Genomic DNA, 18,936 nt, shown 5'->3' with positions numbered 1-18,936 from the left:
TTAAGGTTTAATGAATACCCTACTGGATTTCAGAATTGCACGGGGCCTGTTTTGGCCAATATCTCCCATTTGGAATGGGTGTATTTATCCAATGCCTTACCCACATTGTATCTAGTAAGTAATGAACTTGCTTTCGATTTTACAGGCTTATAGGTGGAAGGGTCTTGCCTTATCTCAGGTGAGACTTTGAACTTGGACTTTTGAGTTAATGCTGGGATGAATGAAGACTTTGGGGGACTTTTGAAAAGGGATTATCATGTTTTGAAATGTGAGGATATGAGATTTGGGAGGGGTCAGGGGTGGAATAATACTGTTTGGCTGTGTCTCCACCCAAATTTCATCTTGAATTGTAGTTTCCATAATCCTCAAATGTTATGGGAGGGACTTGGTGGGAAATAAATGAATCATGGTGGTTACCTCCATGCTATTCTCATGATAATGAGTGAGTTCTCAGGGTACCTGATGGTTTTATAAGGGGCTTTCCCCTGCTTTACTCTGGACTTCCTACTGCCACCAGGTGAAGAAGAGCATGCCTGCTTTCCCTTCTGCCATGATTGTAAGTTTCCTAAGGTCTCCTCAGTCCTAAGGAACTGTGAGTCAATTAAACCTCTTTCCTTAATTACCCAGTATCAGGTATGTGTTTTTAGCAGCATGAGAATGGATTAATATAGTGGTAGAATTGAAATTGAACCTATGTTTCCTTGATTCTGAACTCTGCTTTTTCTACAACTCAACAAGACATAGAACTATGTAAAAGCCAATTCATTTCCTTTGGCATATAATAACTTTTTGTAAGATTTCTACTTAAGCTTAAAAATCACTGCTGAATTATCTTAGAAGAGTAAGACAAAATTAATTTTTTAAAAATGTGAAATACCTTCCTTTTACACCAATCCACATTAAAAGTATGAGGTTAAAAAAGATCAACACAATTTCAAAGATTGTCTCCTTAACATTTTTCCCCTTCTACTTATTCTACTGCCATTATCATAATGTCTCACAGTTGGATGACTACTGAGGAAAATTAAGCTGGAAGGATTTAGTGAACCAAGAAATATGATGGCAATCAACTGGAAATAGAGGTTCATGTAACTCCATTTATCCTGGAATCCCCCTGCACATTGATTAAGTTTCTGGTTAGCAGGAACAAACAAATAAATAGAAATAGATTGGAGTTCAAAATCAAAGAAGCAGGAATGTTCAGGCAAATATATATGTTATATATTTCTATGTTATATAATATATACATTTATATTATGTATGCATATAATATAATGCCTCAGTATTTCTGCTTCTTTGCCTTTGGTATGTATGTGCATGTGTGTGTTGTTGTTGCTTCCCTCAACAGCCATAACTCTTCCTTTTGGAGACAGAAGCATACAATTTATTTGGGAAATTACCTTTCTCCCCTTATTAGTCATATGATTTGGGTTTGACCTGATTCCATCTGCAGCTGTAAGAGATAGCTATGAACATTTTAACATAATAAATGCATACCAAATTCTGGGTAATGGAGATTAGTTAATAATGGGCATGTGATTCGGGTATTGAGACAATAGGAAAAATTGTCTGTGGCTTCTAGAAAAGAAGTACTTTCCTCTATTAGACTTGATATAATACAAAGATATGAGGCTTTAGACTGCAGTAGCCATCTTGATAAACAGAGGATACTAGTAGCAAGGAGCACAAAGAAAGACAGAACTGAAATCTACAAATACCTCTCTGTAATGATCCCATTTGATCATCTATGCCACACCAAAACTGAAGAAAATATCTTTGATATTTTAAGTTATGAGTTATGTATACTGATATATATGATCATTTTTTGTTTCAGCCAGTTAGAGTGGTGTTTTATATTATGGGAGTTAAAAGTGTACTACTATAACTACAAAGGGAAGAAGATAATGAAGTATTTTTTACATATTGGGCCCTGTTCTAGGTTTTATAATAAAGAGGAGAATTATGGTCCTTTCCCTCATGGTGCTTACAGTTTAATAAAGATAGAGAAATACACTAAGAATTAAATATAATGCCAATGTAATAAGTGTATGACAAGGTTCTTCCCAAGGTGAAACACAAGCAATGTGGATAGGCACAAGTAAAATTGAGTCTAACTTGTGATTTTTTTCAGTCTTTTGGGAAACATACTTCATCTTTATGACATATGAACAAAAAGCTAATACTAAGTCTTGTATTCCTGTAAGAACTATTTTCTTTTATAAGCCTTGTCTTTTCCATAGATGCAGTGAAAAATACTTATTTAATTCATTAAAGCCATTTCAGTTATTAGGAAAATTAAAAATAAAAGCTTTCTCTCTTAGTTAATGCATAACATTTTTATAGACCAGTGATTTTCAATCTTGACTACAGAATTTAATCAACTGAAAATCCTGATGACCAGGTCATGTCCACATACCAACAAAATCAGAATCTCTAAGAATGGTTCTAGTCATCAGCATATTTTTATTAATTCCCCAGGTAATTCCAATGCCTGGTAAAGACTGACAGCATTGTTATATTTAAGTGCTTCTTAAAATTTAAGCGGCACACAAATCACTGGGAACAGTGTTACAATGTAGAGTATGCTTGCATAGGTCTGGGATTGGGGTCTGAGAGTCTGCATTTCTAACCACTTCCCACATGATGCCAATATTACATTGAATAACAAGGTTTAAGCTAATGCTGTCCAATGGAAATATGATGTAATCACATATACAATTTTAAATTTCCAGTAGCCATACAGAAAGCATGAAGACAAAACAGGTAAAATTAATTTTACTAATATATTTTATTTAACAAATATATTTAGTTAAATACAATATACAATTTGTATGCAATAAATATGAACATATTTGTATTTAACTAAATATATTTAACTAAATATAGCCCAGAGAGTTACTAAATGAACAACAGGTAGCATATACAGCATGAATATGCTAGACAAAGGGACGTTTCATGCCTAGGACAGGACAGAGTGGTATGGCAGGAGATTCCATTACTCTACCCAGAATGGCATTCAAATTAAAACTTATGAGTTGTTTATTTCTGGGATTTTCCACTGGATATTTTCAGACCATGGTTGACCACAGGCAACTAAAACCACATACAGAACAACCGAGGATAAGGAGGGACTACTGTATTATCATTTAAAAATGCATTCAATTAAAAATCATTAATGAAATAGTTTACATCATTTTTTGTGTAAGACTTCAAATCTGTGCATATTTAATATTTACAACGCATTTCAAATGGGACTAGTCATACATGTGGGTAGTGGTTACCCTACTGGACTACCACAGTTACAGATTATTACATCCCATCCATGCACATCATGAAAACACCAAACTACCTTATACCAGTTTTCAAGGAAAATATAAAAGAATTGACTACTTACCAGTAAATTTCCAATTAAAATGACCATCAGGTAAAAAGAAATACACCAGAATTGGCCTGCGACCTCCATACAGTCCCACAAGGTCTCTATCCACTCTCCACAGATAATTCGGAACACATTCAGGAAGGAGTGGAAAAAGTCATGCATGTGCCAGCGTGGGAGTTGACAGTCTCTGTCTATGTGGCAGACAAATTCTTCATAATTCTGACCAAACAGCCTCATGCCGAATGCAGCAGAAAAGAAGATGAACGTAAACAACAACAGGACCAAGTCTTTCAGGGCCACCCATGAGTTACTAAGAGACCACATTAAAATCTGGAACGTTGGCCAATACTTCCCCAACTTGAAAATTCTCAACTAACAAAGCAATGTGAAAACAAGAACAAGAAATAAATGACAAAAACCTGGTCAGTATTTATTACAATGTACAGCATTATACACATACACATATATAGCCTTTAAAGATTTAAGCATTATTAATAACAGCTACTGAACATTCATTTGATGTACGTTCTTAATACATCTTATATGTTCTATAATTTTGTATACTCAATCTATACATGTCCTCTTCTACCGATGTATTCATCAGTTCCCATTAAACATTATACTTTTACAATTCCTCTTGCTTTATATTTTAATATCTGTTAGGGCAAGATTTTTGTTTTTGCTTTTCACAATATATTGAATATTTTCCAACACTTTTTCCCCACATGTTGATATAAAAACGACATTGAAAGTCTTTGAGGATCCAAAGGATTCCAATGAAGGGCCTATCATGTATTTCTCTTTTAAAATAATGTATCAAAGACCAAACACAACATTCTAGGTTTAGTTTGAATAGTCCTCTTCTTTTCACTAGATATTTTAAAATTTCTATTTATACAAAACAAGATTACTTTAATACTTTTGGTCACTATATGATGGTAAATTTACAGTCGACTAAATCTCATACATCATTTTTATATAAGCTATAGTTTCCTGACACTTTCTTTTCAATTTTTGTTTATTTGTTTGTTTGTTTGACAGAGTCTTTCTCTGTCACCCAGACGGAAGTGCAGTAGCACTATCATGGCTCATTGCAGCCTCCAACCCCTGGGCCCAAGTGATCCTCCTGCCTTAGCCTCCTGAGTAGCTAGGACTACAGACATGAACTACCACCATGACTATTTTTTGTTAAATTTTTTCAGAAATGGAGTCGCACTATGCTGCCAAGGCTGGTTCCCAATTTCTGGCCTCACTTCCTGACTTTTTCTAGTGCACAATTATGTGCACTAGACTCAAAAGTAAGACCTTACATTTATCCCTGAAAAATTTAATCATCTTACATTCAGTCCATTACTAGCCTTTAAGATATTTTGATACTATCTTTTAGCATGTATTTTTGCATTTGCCATTGTTATTTCATCCATAAATTTGGTGACAACATCCTGTATATATTTCTCCTATTCGTTAAAAAAGGTTATGAGTGAGGATTTAAGACAGGACCTTCTTCACAGAACTGGAAAAAACCACCTTAAACTTCATATGGAACAAAAAAAGAGCCCACATAGCCAAGACAATCCTAAGCAAAAATAACAAAACTGGAGGCATCACACTACCTGACTTCAAACTATACTACAAGGCTACAGTAATCAAAACAGCATGGTACTGGTACCAAAACAGAGACATAGACCAATGGAAATGAACAGAGGCCTCAGAAGTAATGCCACACACCTACAACCATCTGATCTTTGACAAACCTGACAGAAACAAGCAATGGGGAAAGGATTTCCTGTTTAATAAATAATGTTGGGAAAACTGGCTAGCCATGTGCAAAAAGCTGAAACTGGACCCCTTTCTTACACCTTATACAAAAATTAACTCCTGATGGATTAGAGATTTAAACATAAGACCTAACACCATAAAAACCCTAGAAGAAAACCTAGGCAATACCCTTCAGGGCATAGACACAGGCAAGAACTTCATGGCTAAAACACCAAAAGCAATGGCAACAAAAGCCAAAATAGACAAATGGGATATAATTAAACTTAAGAGATTCTGCACAGCAAAAGAAACAATCATTAGAGTGAACTGGCAACCAACAGAATGGGAAAAAATGTGTGCAAGCTACCCATCTGACAAAGGGCTAATATCCAGAATCTACAAAGAACTAAAACAAATATACAAGAAAAAAACAAACAACCCATTCAAAAAGTGGGTGAAGGATATAAACAGATACTTTTCAAAAGAAGACATTTATTTAGCCAACAGACATGAAAAACTGTTCATCATCACTGGTCATTAGAGAAATTCAAATCAAAACCACTTTGAGATACCATCTCATGCTAGTTAGAATGACAATCATCAAAAAATCTGGAGAAAATAGATGCTGGAGAGGATGAGAAGAAATAAGAATACTTTTACACTGTTGGTGGGAGTGTAAATTAGTTCAACCATTGTGGAACATTGTGGAAGACAGTGTGGGAATTCCTCAAGGATCTAGAAACAGAAATACCATTTGACCTAGCAATCCCATTACTGGGTATGTACCCAAAGAATTATAAATCATTCTATTATAAAGACACACACACACATATGTTCATTGTGGCACTGTTTACAATGCCCAACCCAGATGCCCATCAACGATAGCCTGGATAAAGAAAATGTGGTGCATATGCACTATGGAATACTATGTAGCCATAAAAAAGGATGAGTTCATGTCCTTTGCAGGGACATAGATCAATCTGGAAACCATCATTCTCAGCAAACTGACACAAGAACAGAAAACCAAACACCACATGTTCTTACTCATAAGTGGGTGTTGAACAATGAGAACACATAGATACAGGGAGGGGAACATCACATACCAGGGTCTGTTGGAGGGTGGGGTTCTAGGGGAGGGATAGCAGGGGGTGGGGAGTTTGGAGAGGGATAACATTAGGAGAAATACATAATGTAGGTGATGGGGGGATGGAGACAGCAAACCACCATGGCATGTGTATACCTATGAAATAATCCTGCAAGATCTGCACATGTAAAGTGAAAAAAAAAAAAAAAAAAAAAAAAAGACAGGATTCTGAATGCACTGCCCTTTAGGAAGTAACCATCAGAATAAGATCAAATGGACTTAATTGTTCTTAATTCATTCTACATTCCTTCAATTTGTCGCCAGAATGTGACAATGCATAACTTATCTAAGCTTACCATTTAAATAAACATTATTCTAATAATATTATTCCTTTGTTTAATTTTCTAAGTCTCACCACTACCCTACCCTATAGACATACTCTAGTATTGACCTAATAATTATCATAATAACGTTCTGCTGGCCTGACTGGTCTTCCTTGATACCTGACATTTAAAAATATTCAACTTATTTCAGCTTTTTGGTGACATATTAGCATTCCACTTTGGAAACTCCTCATTTTCTTGCTTTTCCAAATGTACTCAGTTATCCTGACCTTGCTTCCTAAAACCGCATCTCAAATTTGCTGCATATATGGCATTATTTCCTTTAATGCTGTGGTTAAATAACAGCATTGGAGACTGCTTACTCTTTCCTTGGCAATAGACGCTTTATATATGAATTAATTCATTTAATACTTCCAGTGTCTCAACGGGATAGGTATTACTGTTGCCTCATTTTATGTCTGCAGAAACTGAGATAAACTTTGATCAAATAAGAATTAGGTATTGGATTCTACTTACCATCCTGAATGATTGAAAAACAGCCAGTCCTTCAATATACGCTATAAAAAGTTCTGCTAAACCAAGGAACACTATTATGCTATCAAAAATGTTCCATCCTACTTGGAAATACCCATATGGATGCACTGCAATTATTTTTAAAATCATTTCTGCTGTGAAAATTCCAATGAAAACCTAAATTAAAACCAAACACACGGGTGAGAATATGACTCCAATAGCTGTATCAGCACCTTCACACACAAAATCTGTAACACACACTATTTACTTGTCACTGTCACATTCTTCACAGCTCCTCTGTCAAGATCTGGTTAGTTATGGAGTCCGCATTATAAGGACAGACTCATATGTTTTATTTAACAACTTGACATCAAACACTATATACAGAATCTTTTATTATTTTAATAAAATTCATCCTTGAGGAAAACAAAAGAATATTTGAGAGTGAAGACTTTTCCATTTTGAAGAGTTATTTTCAAGATATGGAGTATATGATGCGATATTTAATTTTTCAACCTCTGAAAAAACCTAGTGTAAACCTATGGAAACTGTACTACTGTACTGGCAGAAATCACTAAATTACTGTTTTGGTATCAAGTAAGTATATAATTTGAAACTGGTAGTCATTTGGCTGTTTGTATTAGTACCAAGCAACTGAACAACAAAAACAGTGAAAGCAAAGACATCTAAACAATATACATTTGCTTGAATATGACTTATTCTGAAACTCGCAGAAATACGTTTTGTCTTTTGCATTGTATGTGAAAAAGGACAGGTGAATCTCAAAAATACCATGCTAAAATGATAATTTCTAATCCTGGGCAAAGATACATGGTTAGAACAGACAGGGCCAACTGTCGTTTTAATCAGAATTAAGAATTCAGGTGTCAGGTGCTTGTTATTTCACCTCTTCCCTACTCTGATCTATGAGCTAATGGTATCAAGAGACTGTACACTTGGGAAGGAAGTGGCAATAAATAATTTCCATGTAATGCAACTGCTAAGCAGGTGGTTAGGAACCCCAAATTAAAATTGGGGAATTTTAAATTCTAGCTGTAAAACTATTTAATGATAACATTTACAAAGTAGGAGCTGGAGAGATAAAACATAAACACAATGTGTCATTCAATAATTATGCATATTGCAACATATCGGAGTTACAGAATAAAATAATGGGAATAATGATGAACAAAGAAAAGTTCAATGATAAATATGAAACTACAAGTGAAAATAATATGAAATGAGAGTCTTACCAGGTTTCCAATGCTGAGAAGATTGCTAGTTTGTTCACTCATTGGATAATGCTCCAAGGCCAAAAAGCATACATTTAAAATTATGCATATGAAAAGGAAAAGATCAGTGAATGGTGCTGTTATAATCCTATGGACAAATTCTTTCAAGTTTAACCAACAGGGAGAACAATTCCAGATCAAGAAAGTTTCAGCAAACTTATACCAACATAATGGGCATATCTTCTTGGATTTTTTAAGTTCTGAAACGAAATAATAGAAAAGTTAAACATTCCAGCCAGGTGCAGTGGCTCACGCCAGTAATCCCAGTGCTTTGGCAAGCCGAGGTGACTTTAGCATGCAAAGGGAGATTTGAAGCTAGAATTCTGATACAGAATTCAAAAACAGAAATATTCTTTCCTAATAAAAACCTAAATGAAGAGAAACTCTCTCTTGGGCGGCCCGCTTTCTCAGCATGAGGAAGCTTTCTCTCCCTCATTCTTCTTTTTTGTCTGTTAAATTTTCTGCTCCTTTACCCACTTCACATGTATGTCCATGTCATGATTCATCTCAATGCAAGACAACTAACCACAGCCCTGCATTCCTGGGATGAAGCCGACTTGATCCTGGTGGATAAGCTTTTGGATGTGCTGCTGGATTCAACCAAAACAAGCAGTGGGGAAAGGATTCCCTATTTAATAAATGGTGCTTGAAAAACTGGCTAGCCATAGGCAGAAAACTGAAACTGGATCCCTTCCATACACTTTATACAAAAATTAACTCAAGATGCAGTTTGACTTAAATGTGAAACCTAAAACCATAAAATCCCTAGAAGAAAACCTAGGCAATATCACTCAGGACATAGGCATGGGCAAAAGTTTCATGACTAAAACACCAAAAGCAATTGTAACTAAATCCAAAATTGACAAATGGGATCTAATTAAACTAAAGAGCTTCTGCACAGCAAAAGAAACTATCATCAGAGTGAATAGGCAACCAACAGAATGGGAGAATATTCTTGCAATCTATCTGGCAAAGGTCTAATGTCTAGAATCTGTCTACAAGGAACTTAAACAAATTTACAACAAAAAGATAACCCCATCAAAAAGTGGACAAAGGATATGAACAGACATTTCTCAAAAGAAGACATTTATGCTGCCAACAGACATATGAAAAAATGCTCATCATCACTGGTCATTAGAGAAATGCAGATCAAAACCACATTGAGATACCGTCTCACAAGATAAGAAAATAATCTTTTTAATGGTGATCATTAAAATGTCAGGAAGCAACAGATGCTGGCAAGAATGTGGAGAAACAGGAATGCTTTTACACTGTTGGTGGGAATATAAATTAGCTCAAGCATTGTGGAAGACAGTGTGGTGATTCCTCAAGGATCTAGAAGCAGAAATACCATTTGACCCAGCAATCTCATTACTAGGTATATAGCTAAGGGATTATGAATCACTCTACCATAGAGACACATGCACACATATGTTCATTGCAGCACTATTCACAATAGCAAAGACTTGGAATCGACCCAAATGCCCATCAGTGATAGACTGGATAAAGAAAATGTGGCACATATGCACCATGGATTACTATGCAGCCATTAAAAAAAGAAGGAATTCGTGTCCTTTGCAGGAACATAGATGAAGCTGGAACCATCATTCTCAACAAACTAAAACAGGAATAGGAAACCAAACATCACATATTCTTACTCATGGGTGGGAGTTGAACAATGAGAACATATGGAAGCAGGGAAAGGAGCATCAGACACTTGGGTCCTGTCAGGGCATGGGAGGCACTGGGAGGGAGAGGACTGGGACAAGTGTGTAATGCATGTGGGGCTTAAGACCTGGATGATGGGTTGATAAGTGCAGCAGATCATCATGGTACATGTATATCTATGTAGCAAACCTGCACATTCTGCTCATGTATCCCAGAACTTCAAGTTTAATTAAATAAAAAAAAAACTGGGTGAAAAAAAAAAGGTGAATGAAGTAAATTTCCTCTATTGTGTTAATGTTTAGTTGAGTTAGACAAAAGAAAATGAAGCAAATTGCAAATTAGAAGAAAAATGTAGGGGCATCTCTCAAGAAAAAAATATGGAACATAGTTGAGAACATTGTGACTTATAATGTCTAGATTTACATGCTTTACAAATTAATGCCTTTTGATATTGTTCATGTTAATTTCTGGTTACACATAAAAAATATAGAGATAAGTCTAGAAAGAACCTTGAGATATTAATGTTATATACCACAATCTTTATATTTAGTCACAAGTTAATACTTCAATATGTTTTTAATGTTAAACAAAGAAAATTACTTCCTGCTCTTTGGTCACTCTTTCCAATGTTTAAAACACCATGATTCTGAAATTTTTATGCATGGTTTATCCTAATATTCTCAAATATTCCTTAAATTTTTGTTGTTACCATCTAAGATTCTGAAGAAATTGCTGAATTTCTTTAAAAGTGAATTTTACGAGTAATACATTCCATAGTGAGTGTCTAACTATTTAGTACTTTACCTTCCTTATGTCTGAGAGTAGCATCTTCCAACACATCCAGCGATGTGTCTGCGGATGCTGGCGACCTTTTCTTCATTTCTATTTGTATGGTCTTGGCCTGAAAAGGAATTTGATGGTTTAATATTGGCTTCCTCTTTTTGCAGGCTTTCTCTTTGTACACCTATAAGAAGGTGTACAGCCTTGCTAAAAATGCCAGTTATTCTCCAGGAGCCTTTCGTTTTTATTAAGTTGTTAAATAATCATTGTACATATCTGGGGGGTATATGTGGTATTTTCATACATGCACACAATGCACAATGATCAAGTCAGGTTAATTGGAATACATATTACCTGAAACATTTATCTTTTCTTTACATCGATAACATTCCAATTCTTCTCCTATAGCTGTTTTTAACTATATAATAAGTTATTGTTAACTAGACTCACCCTACCATAGTATTGAACACTAGACTTTATTCCTCCTATTTAACCATATTTTTTGTACCCATTAGCTAACCTCTCTTCATATCCCCTCATACATACTCTTTGCAGCCTCTGATAACCACCAATAAACTATCTAATTCAATAAGATCCATGTTTTTAGCTCCCACATATGACTGAAAACATGTGAAGTTGGCCTTTCTGTGCCTAACTTATTTTACTTAACATAACCTCAAGTTCCATCCATGTTGCTGCAAATGACAAGACTTTATTCCTTTTAATAGCTGAATACTATTTCATTGTGTATATAACACATTTTCCTTATCTATCCATTGATAGACACTTAAGTTTATTCATATCTTGGCTACTGTGAATAGTACTGCAGTAAACACAGGAGTGCAGATATTTCTTCAATATGCTGCCTTTCTTTCTCTTGAGTACATACCCTGCAGTGGGATCCCTGCAACATGTGGTAGCTCTATTTCTAGTTTTTTGAGGAACCTCCATACTCTCTCCATAGTGGCTGTGCTAATTTACATTCCCACTAATAGTATTCCAGAAGCATTTTTGGGTTCTATCACTTGCTAATCATTATCCTCTATGCAGTATTAAACTGATTTACAAATTCTTAAAATTAAATAAAATTTTATACAGTGAGGTCTGAGGCTAAATATAAAAAGAGTAAAGACCAGGAAATGGTTGGGATATGATCCATATTTGACAAATAATTCAGTATGTAGTTTATGATTATTGTAAAATATTTCATCAGGAAACATACTACTAAGTAATAAGAAAGTATTTTCCGAACATCTTAAATTTTATTAGGATATTTTAACTTTAAAACTTTGTAAATGCTCTTGATAAAATAAAAAATTATTTGGCATTGTGATAATAAAATAAGTCTTGAAGAATAATAAGCAATGGAATGTATTTAAAAGGGTTGTCTTAGATGATGTATAATATTAAATGAGTAGGACAGGCATAATTCTGTAAGGAAATTACTTCTTTCTGTTTATAATGTCTCATGAATAATGGTTTTAAGAGCTCTTCAGCTTTACTGATCTTGCACTGGTAAGGTACTTAAAACTCCTAGGCTTTGGTGTAGATATTACAAGTTCTGTGTATTCATAACTTTGAGGAGTATGGCCATAGATATTTCTAGTGATCAGATGTAAAACAGTATTTGAATTTAAATTTTAAGAACCAGACAGTGGGTGGATGATATTACACTATACTGATCTCCAACTGTTTTTACATTTGACACATGCAAAGTATGAAAATATTTGTATATTTGTTAACTTGGGGTAAATAGGTAAAGACTGCTCTTGAATAAAGTTAACTGACAGGGGCTGCCACTGCCCCAGCACTGAGGGAGTTAATGGTTGAGGCTTGCCAATAACTGGCCAACATTCTGGTTGGCCAGTTCTGCTGTGGTATATCTGAAGTGACATAATAGTTACCATGGAAATCATTATATTATCTCACTGTCAGTCAAGTCCCCTGTAATTTCACATATACTAAAGCTAGAGGAGGATAAAGCCAATTATACTGCATACTGGGTTCATCAGACCAATAACAGACTGCAGGTCTACAGAGCTCCATTCTCTCTTTTTTCTTCCAGTGGGTAAAGGACATGAACAGACATTTCCCAAAAGAAGGCATACTGCAGTCAACAAATTTATGATAAAATGCTCAACCTCAGTAATCATTAGAAAAATTAAAGTCAAAACCAGAATAAGAAATCATCTCACACCCATCAGAAGGGCTATTACTAAAAAGACAAAAAATAATAATAACAGATGTTGGTGAAGTTGTGGATAAATGGAAATGCTTGTACACTGCTGGTGGGAATGTAAGTTCAGCCACTGTGGAAAGCAATTTGGAGATTTCTCAGATAACTTAAAATAGAGTTACCATTAGACCCAGCAGGCCCAATCCTGAGAATATACCCAAAGGAATATAAATTATTCTACCAAAAAGACATATTCACTTGTATGTTCATCACAGCACTATTCACAACAGCAAGGACATGGGATCAACACAGATGCCCATCAACAGTAGACTAAGTAAAGAAAGTGTAGTACCCTGGAATACTATGCCATTATAAAAAAGAACAAAATCATGTCCTTTGCAGCTGGATGAACATGGATGCAGCTGGAGGCCATTATCCTAAGCCAGTTAATGCAGGAACAGAAAACCAAATACCGTATATTCTTACTTATAAGTGACAGCTAAACTTTGTGTACACACAGACAGTACAATGGGAAAAACAGATACCAGGCACTGGGGACTACTAGAGGGGAAAGGCTGGGGGCAGGTGAGGGTTGAAGGTCTATCTATCAGGCACTACACTCATTACTTGTGTGATGGGAGCATTCGTACACCAAACTTCAGTGACATGCAATTTGCCCATGTAACGAACCTGCCCGTGTACCCCCGAATCTAAAATAAAACTTGACCAAAAAAAAGAAATTAAAAAAAAAAACAACAGTAAGCTAAAAGTTCAGGATGTGGATGGGCACAGCCTGTAATCCCAGAACTTTGGGAGGCCAAGGCGGGCAGATCACTTGAGGTCAGGAGTTTGAGATCAGCCTGGCCAACATGGTGAAACCCTGTCTCTACTAAAAATACAAAAATTAGCCAGATGTGGTAGCACACACCTGTAATCCCAGTTACTAGGGAGGCTAAGGCAGGAATTACTTGAACCCATGGGGAGGAGGTTGCAGAGAGCGGAGATTGTGCCACCACACTCCAGCCTGGGAAACAGAGTGAGACTGGGTCTAAAAAATAAAATTAAAAAGGCTGGTGCAGTGGCTCACACCTATAATTCCAGCACTTTGGGATCCTGAGGCAGGTGGATCACGAGGTCAGAAGATCAAAACCATCCTGGCCAACATGGTGAAACCCCATCTTTACTAAAAATACAAAATTAGCCAGGTGTGGTGGTGCTGGTAATCCCAGCTACTTGGTAGTCTGAGGCAGGAGAACGGTTTGAACTCAGGAGGTGGAGGCTGCAGTGAGCCAAGAACATGCCACTGCACTCCAGCCTGGCGACAGAGAGAGACTCTGTCTCAAAAAAGTTCAGGATGTAAGGTTAGAGTTTTTGTTTAAACTATGCTTATTCCAGAAACTATTTTTAGCTGAAGTGTAAGATTATATAAAATGTAAGTGAAAATGTATGCAATTCAAAATTTTCATGAGATTAGAAGTAATTATTATGTCATTAAGATCTGACAGGGATTTCCCATATGCATATCTCATAAAGATGATACTGTGTAGCATAGTGAATATTATCCTTGAGTATATCCTTAATGGAGAGGAATTAATTACTCTTTATAGAGCTGTTTCAGTTAGGAACAACATTTGATGAAATTACATTAAGAAGCCATTCAGTAGGAGAGAGATCCAAGATGGCTGATGATTAGCAGCTCGGGCACGTACCTCCCAGTGAAAGCGCAAAGAACGAGAGGACGCCACACTTTCAGACGAATATTAGTTGCTCACGGACCACGAGATTCCCAGTGGAGGAGCTCCATGGGTCGCCAGGGCGACTCTTGTGGCCGGCGTGGCGGTTTTGCTGGTGCCTTAGCACGCCAGTTCTTGGTGCAGAGTCCGGATATTCCCGGGCAGAAAAGCACCATCAATCTTAACACCGCTCTTTTGGCCGGCTCAGTGGATTGCTCAGATTTCGGCGCAGGGAATCAACAAGTTGGACGTCAGAGACCCAGTTAGAAAGTCGGTAATTATAAAGACGACAGACGGACAAATATATAATGAAGGGAAGAAACCAGCGTAAAAAGGTAGAGAATACTCAAAATCAGAATGCCTCTCCCTCTACAGGGGATTGCAATTCCTCATCAGTAACGGAACAAGGCTTAATAGATTACACCGGTATTCCAATAACAGAAGCAGGTTTCCAAACGTGGGTGATAAGAAACTTCTGTGAATTAAAAGAACTTATTCTAACCCAATGCAAAGAAACTAAGAACCTTGAAAAAAGGTTTAACGAAATGTTAATGAGAATGGACAATTTAGAGAAGAATATAAGTGAATTGATGGAGCTGAAAAACACAACACGAGAACTTCGCGAAGCATGCACAAGTTTAAACAGTCGAATTGATCAAGCGGAAGGAAGGATATCAGAAGTCGAGGACCAGCTCAGTGAAATGAAACGAGAAGACAAGAATGCAGAAAAAAGGATGAAAAGGAATGAGCAAAGTCTCCAGGAAATATGGGACTATGTGAAAAGACCTAATTTACGTTTGATAGGTGTACCTGAATGTGATGAAGAGAATGAATCCAAGTTGGAAAATACTCTTCAGGATATCATTCAGGAAAATTTTCCCAACCTGGCAAGGCAGGGTAATATTCAACTCCAGGTAATACAGAGAACACCACAAAGATATTCTTCAAGAAGACCAACCCCAAGGCACATAATTGCCAGATTTATTAGGGTTGAAATGAAGGAGAAAATACTAAGGGCAGCTAGAGAGAAAGTTCAGGTTACCCATAAAGGGAAACCTATCAGACTTAGAGCAGATCTCTCAGCAGAAACCCTACAAGCCAGAAAAGAGTGGGGACGAATATTTAACATCCTTAAAGAAAAGAACTTTCAACCCAGAATTTCCTATCCAGCCAAACTAAGCTTTATGTGCGAAGGAAAAATTAAATCTTTTGCGAACAAACAAGTACTTAGAGAGTTCACCACCACCAGGCCTGCTTTACAAGAGCTTCTGAAAGAAGCACTATACATATAAAGGAACAACCAATATCAGCCTTTCCAAAAATATATCAAAAAGCAAAGAACTTTAACACAATAAAAAATTCACATCAACTAATGGGCAAAACAGCCAGCTAGTATCAAATGCTGGTATTAAACTTACATATATTTTAATTGGATAAAAAGCCAAAACCCATCGGTATGCTGCATCCGGGCCCATCTTACATGAAACAATACACAAAGACTCAGAGAGAAGGAGGAAGATTTACCAATTGAACAGAGAGTAAAAATAAACTAATAAACAAAAAGCAGCAGATGCAATTCTCACCTCTGATAAAGTAGACTTTAAAGCAACAAAGATCAAAAGAGGCGAGGAATGACATTACATAATGGCAAAAGGATCAATGCAACAAGAAGAGCTAACGATTCTATAGATCAACGAGATAGAAAATTAACAAGGATATTCAGAACTTGAACTCAGACCCGGAACAAGTAAACTTAATAAATATTTATAGTACTCTCCACTTCAAATACACAAAACATACATTACCACCTCACACCTATTCCAAAGGTGACTATATAATTGGAAGTAAATCACTCCTCAGTAATCGCATAGCATTTCATAGGTTTAAATTAAATATTGGTTGGCTGTTTGTTTGTTATCTTCTTCCCTTACTCCTTCCTGATTACATCATTAAGTATAATTATCAGTATAAAAGAGGTTTTCAATACCCATTACTAAATTGCATTCTAGCCTGGGCAAGAAAGCAATACTCCCATTCTCTCTCCCTCTTTCTTTTCCTTCTCCCTCCTCCCCATTCTCTCTCTCTCTTTCTCTTCCTTTTTTCTCCTTCCTATTCTCTCTCTCTCTTTCTCTAAAAAAAAAAAAAAAAAAAAAAAAAAAAAAAAAAAAAAGAAGCCATTCAGTAAAGAGAACTCTCCAAGGTGGAGAAGGGGGCATAAAGTAGGTGGTAACAATGTTGTTGATGTAGCCAGTGCTCAATTCTCTACTAATTTGGCTTCAACTATGGATATATTTTAGAATATAAAATGAATGAACCTCATGTCTGTCTTGTAATATATTTACCTTGATCGAGCTTCTTATAAATGTTAAATTAATGTCCACATATTGGCCAAATACTAAGGATATAGCTATTTTTCAATGAAAATTGAGAGGATTGTTACTCAACACCCTTCCTCTATTGGTTATTTAAGAGCTAATAAGGTCGTATGCCTGAACTTCTGACAATCCAATATTAAAATTAAACTGGGAAAGGAGGCTAGGATTCTTCTTCTCCAAACTAGTTTAAATATTTTTTGGAGGGAAGGCAGTAAAAAGGAAGGACTTAGTCACATCTCTCGCATTTACCTATGAATATCTGACAAGTTCATCTTGGACTCAGAGTTACTCTCCTGCCGCCATGCTGGCCTTTTTAATTCTCTGACTCACCCTGCCCACTCCATTTAGCCTGGACACATTTTTCACATCTCAGCTCAAGTGTCAGTTTCTCATAGAAACCTTTTCTGACTCAGAGAATCCTTTATAAAAGGCCCTCAAAATCCTTTATAAAAGGCCCATGTCTCTCAGCTTTGTTCCACTTGCCCCAGTTTTCTTTAATTTATTAAAGTAGAGAATAGAGTGAACCACCAAGTAGTCAAAATCTAGCCTCAACAATTACTAACATTCCATTCTTCCTTTTTCATTTATTTTTTGCTCTACTTATTTTCTGAAATATTTAAATAAAATTTCAGAGATAATACATTTTTCAAATAAAATATTAAAACTATAAATCACAACACCATGATCACAATTTTAGCAAAATTAGTAATTCCTTAATACTAGCCAATACCCAATTCATTGTTCAAAAACATCATTACAGTTGATTTATTCTAATCAAAATATAAACAAGGTCCACACATTTTATTCACTTGGCAGTTTTATCAATTATCTTGTAATTTTATTTTTTCCAACATAATTTATTTTTCAAAGATAAATTATCTTTAAAGTCACATTCTTGATTTGTCAGGTTATATCATTTCAGTGTAATTTAATGTACTCCTCTCTCTCATTGTCTCTGGGAAAAAAAACAATTGGTGAAAATGCTTATTAGAGTTAGCTCAGATTTTGGGAAGAATATATTGTACCTGGTATTTTGTGTTTCCTATTTCATAACAGCAATAAACACATAATTTATTGTCCTTGAGATGCAATTTAGTGTTTATGATAATTTGATAGTCAGTCTATCCATTAGGCCATTAGCTTCATGAAGATAGACATTATATTTGTATTTATTAAAACTCTTTTATCTTCAGTACTTGGTACAATTGTCAATCACATTTTAACTAGTTACATAGATGAATTATGACTGTCATTTTAAATGTGGCAAATTTTTTTAAAAATATTTGTATTCCTATGATTTTATATACAACATCTTCCTGAGGTGTTGCCAGTAGTTGACAAATTATAAGAAAGTTTCACCTGCAAACTGTGTGACCAATAGAATGATACTGTTTCAGCCCTGAACCTCCATAACAAGGAAGTAAAGTAGTAAATCATGGATTGTCTTCCTCAACATTATGAAATCAGATCTCAGTGAATATAGATCAATCTCTGCAGATGGAACTCCTCAATGAGGATTAAACTTGAGAATTCGTGATGGTACTTATCATATGTCTGGTGCATAGTTGACACTTAATGAACATTTTATGTGACTGCTATCGTCATTTGTATTATTATTTCAATTATCCCTAAATATAGTCAAAGACAAGAATTTTATGTTGCTGGGTGTTTCTCTATTGGAACAGCCATGCCTTCTTGTGTTCTCTATAATTAGCAACTGACTCTTTATGAACTTTATAACCTGTGAATTAAATTTTTATTGGATAATACTATAAACATTTTTAATATCTTGTTTAATATTATGTCTAGTTCTACATTTCCCACTTTGGAGACT

General features: G+C 35.6%; 1 protein-coding gene across 4 annotated transcripts in view; it reads right to left on the bottom strand.

Annotated features, from left to right (window-relative positions):
* Window positions 1-18,936, bottom strand: part of SCN7A (sodium voltage-gated channel alpha subunit 7) — a 98,553-nt gene that overhangs the window by 32,701 nt on the left and 46,916 nt on the right. For all 4 annotated transcript variants that reach the window (XM_064382642.1, XM_064382639.1, XM_064382641.1 and 1 more), the window contains 4 exons: window positions 10,843-10,939; window positions 8,332-8,570; window positions 7,082-7,255; window positions 3,395-3,751 (listed from right to left, as the gene is read on the bottom strand). In XM_064382642.1, coding sequence (XP_064238712.1) covers window positions 3,395-3,751; window positions 7,082-7,255; window positions 8,332-8,570; window positions 10,843-10,939 — 867 coding nt within the window. The remainder of the gene's footprint in view (window positions 1-3,394; window positions 3,752-7,081; window positions 7,256-8,331; window positions 8,571-10,842; window positions 10,940-18,936) is intronic.

The sequence above is a fragment of the Aotus nancymaae genome, unplaced genomic scaffold (assembly GCF_030222135.1).
Source record: "Aotus nancymaae isolate 86718 unplaced genomic scaffold, 86718_ANA_hifiasm-v0.15.2.pri h1tg000029l, whole genome shotgun sequence".
In the NCBI taxonomy this organism is placed as follows: domain Eukaryota; kingdom Metazoa; phylum Chordata; class Mammalia; order Primates; family Aotidae; genus Aotus; species Aotus nancymaae.
This window is presented reverse-complemented; position numbering and strand designations above follow the sequence as displayed.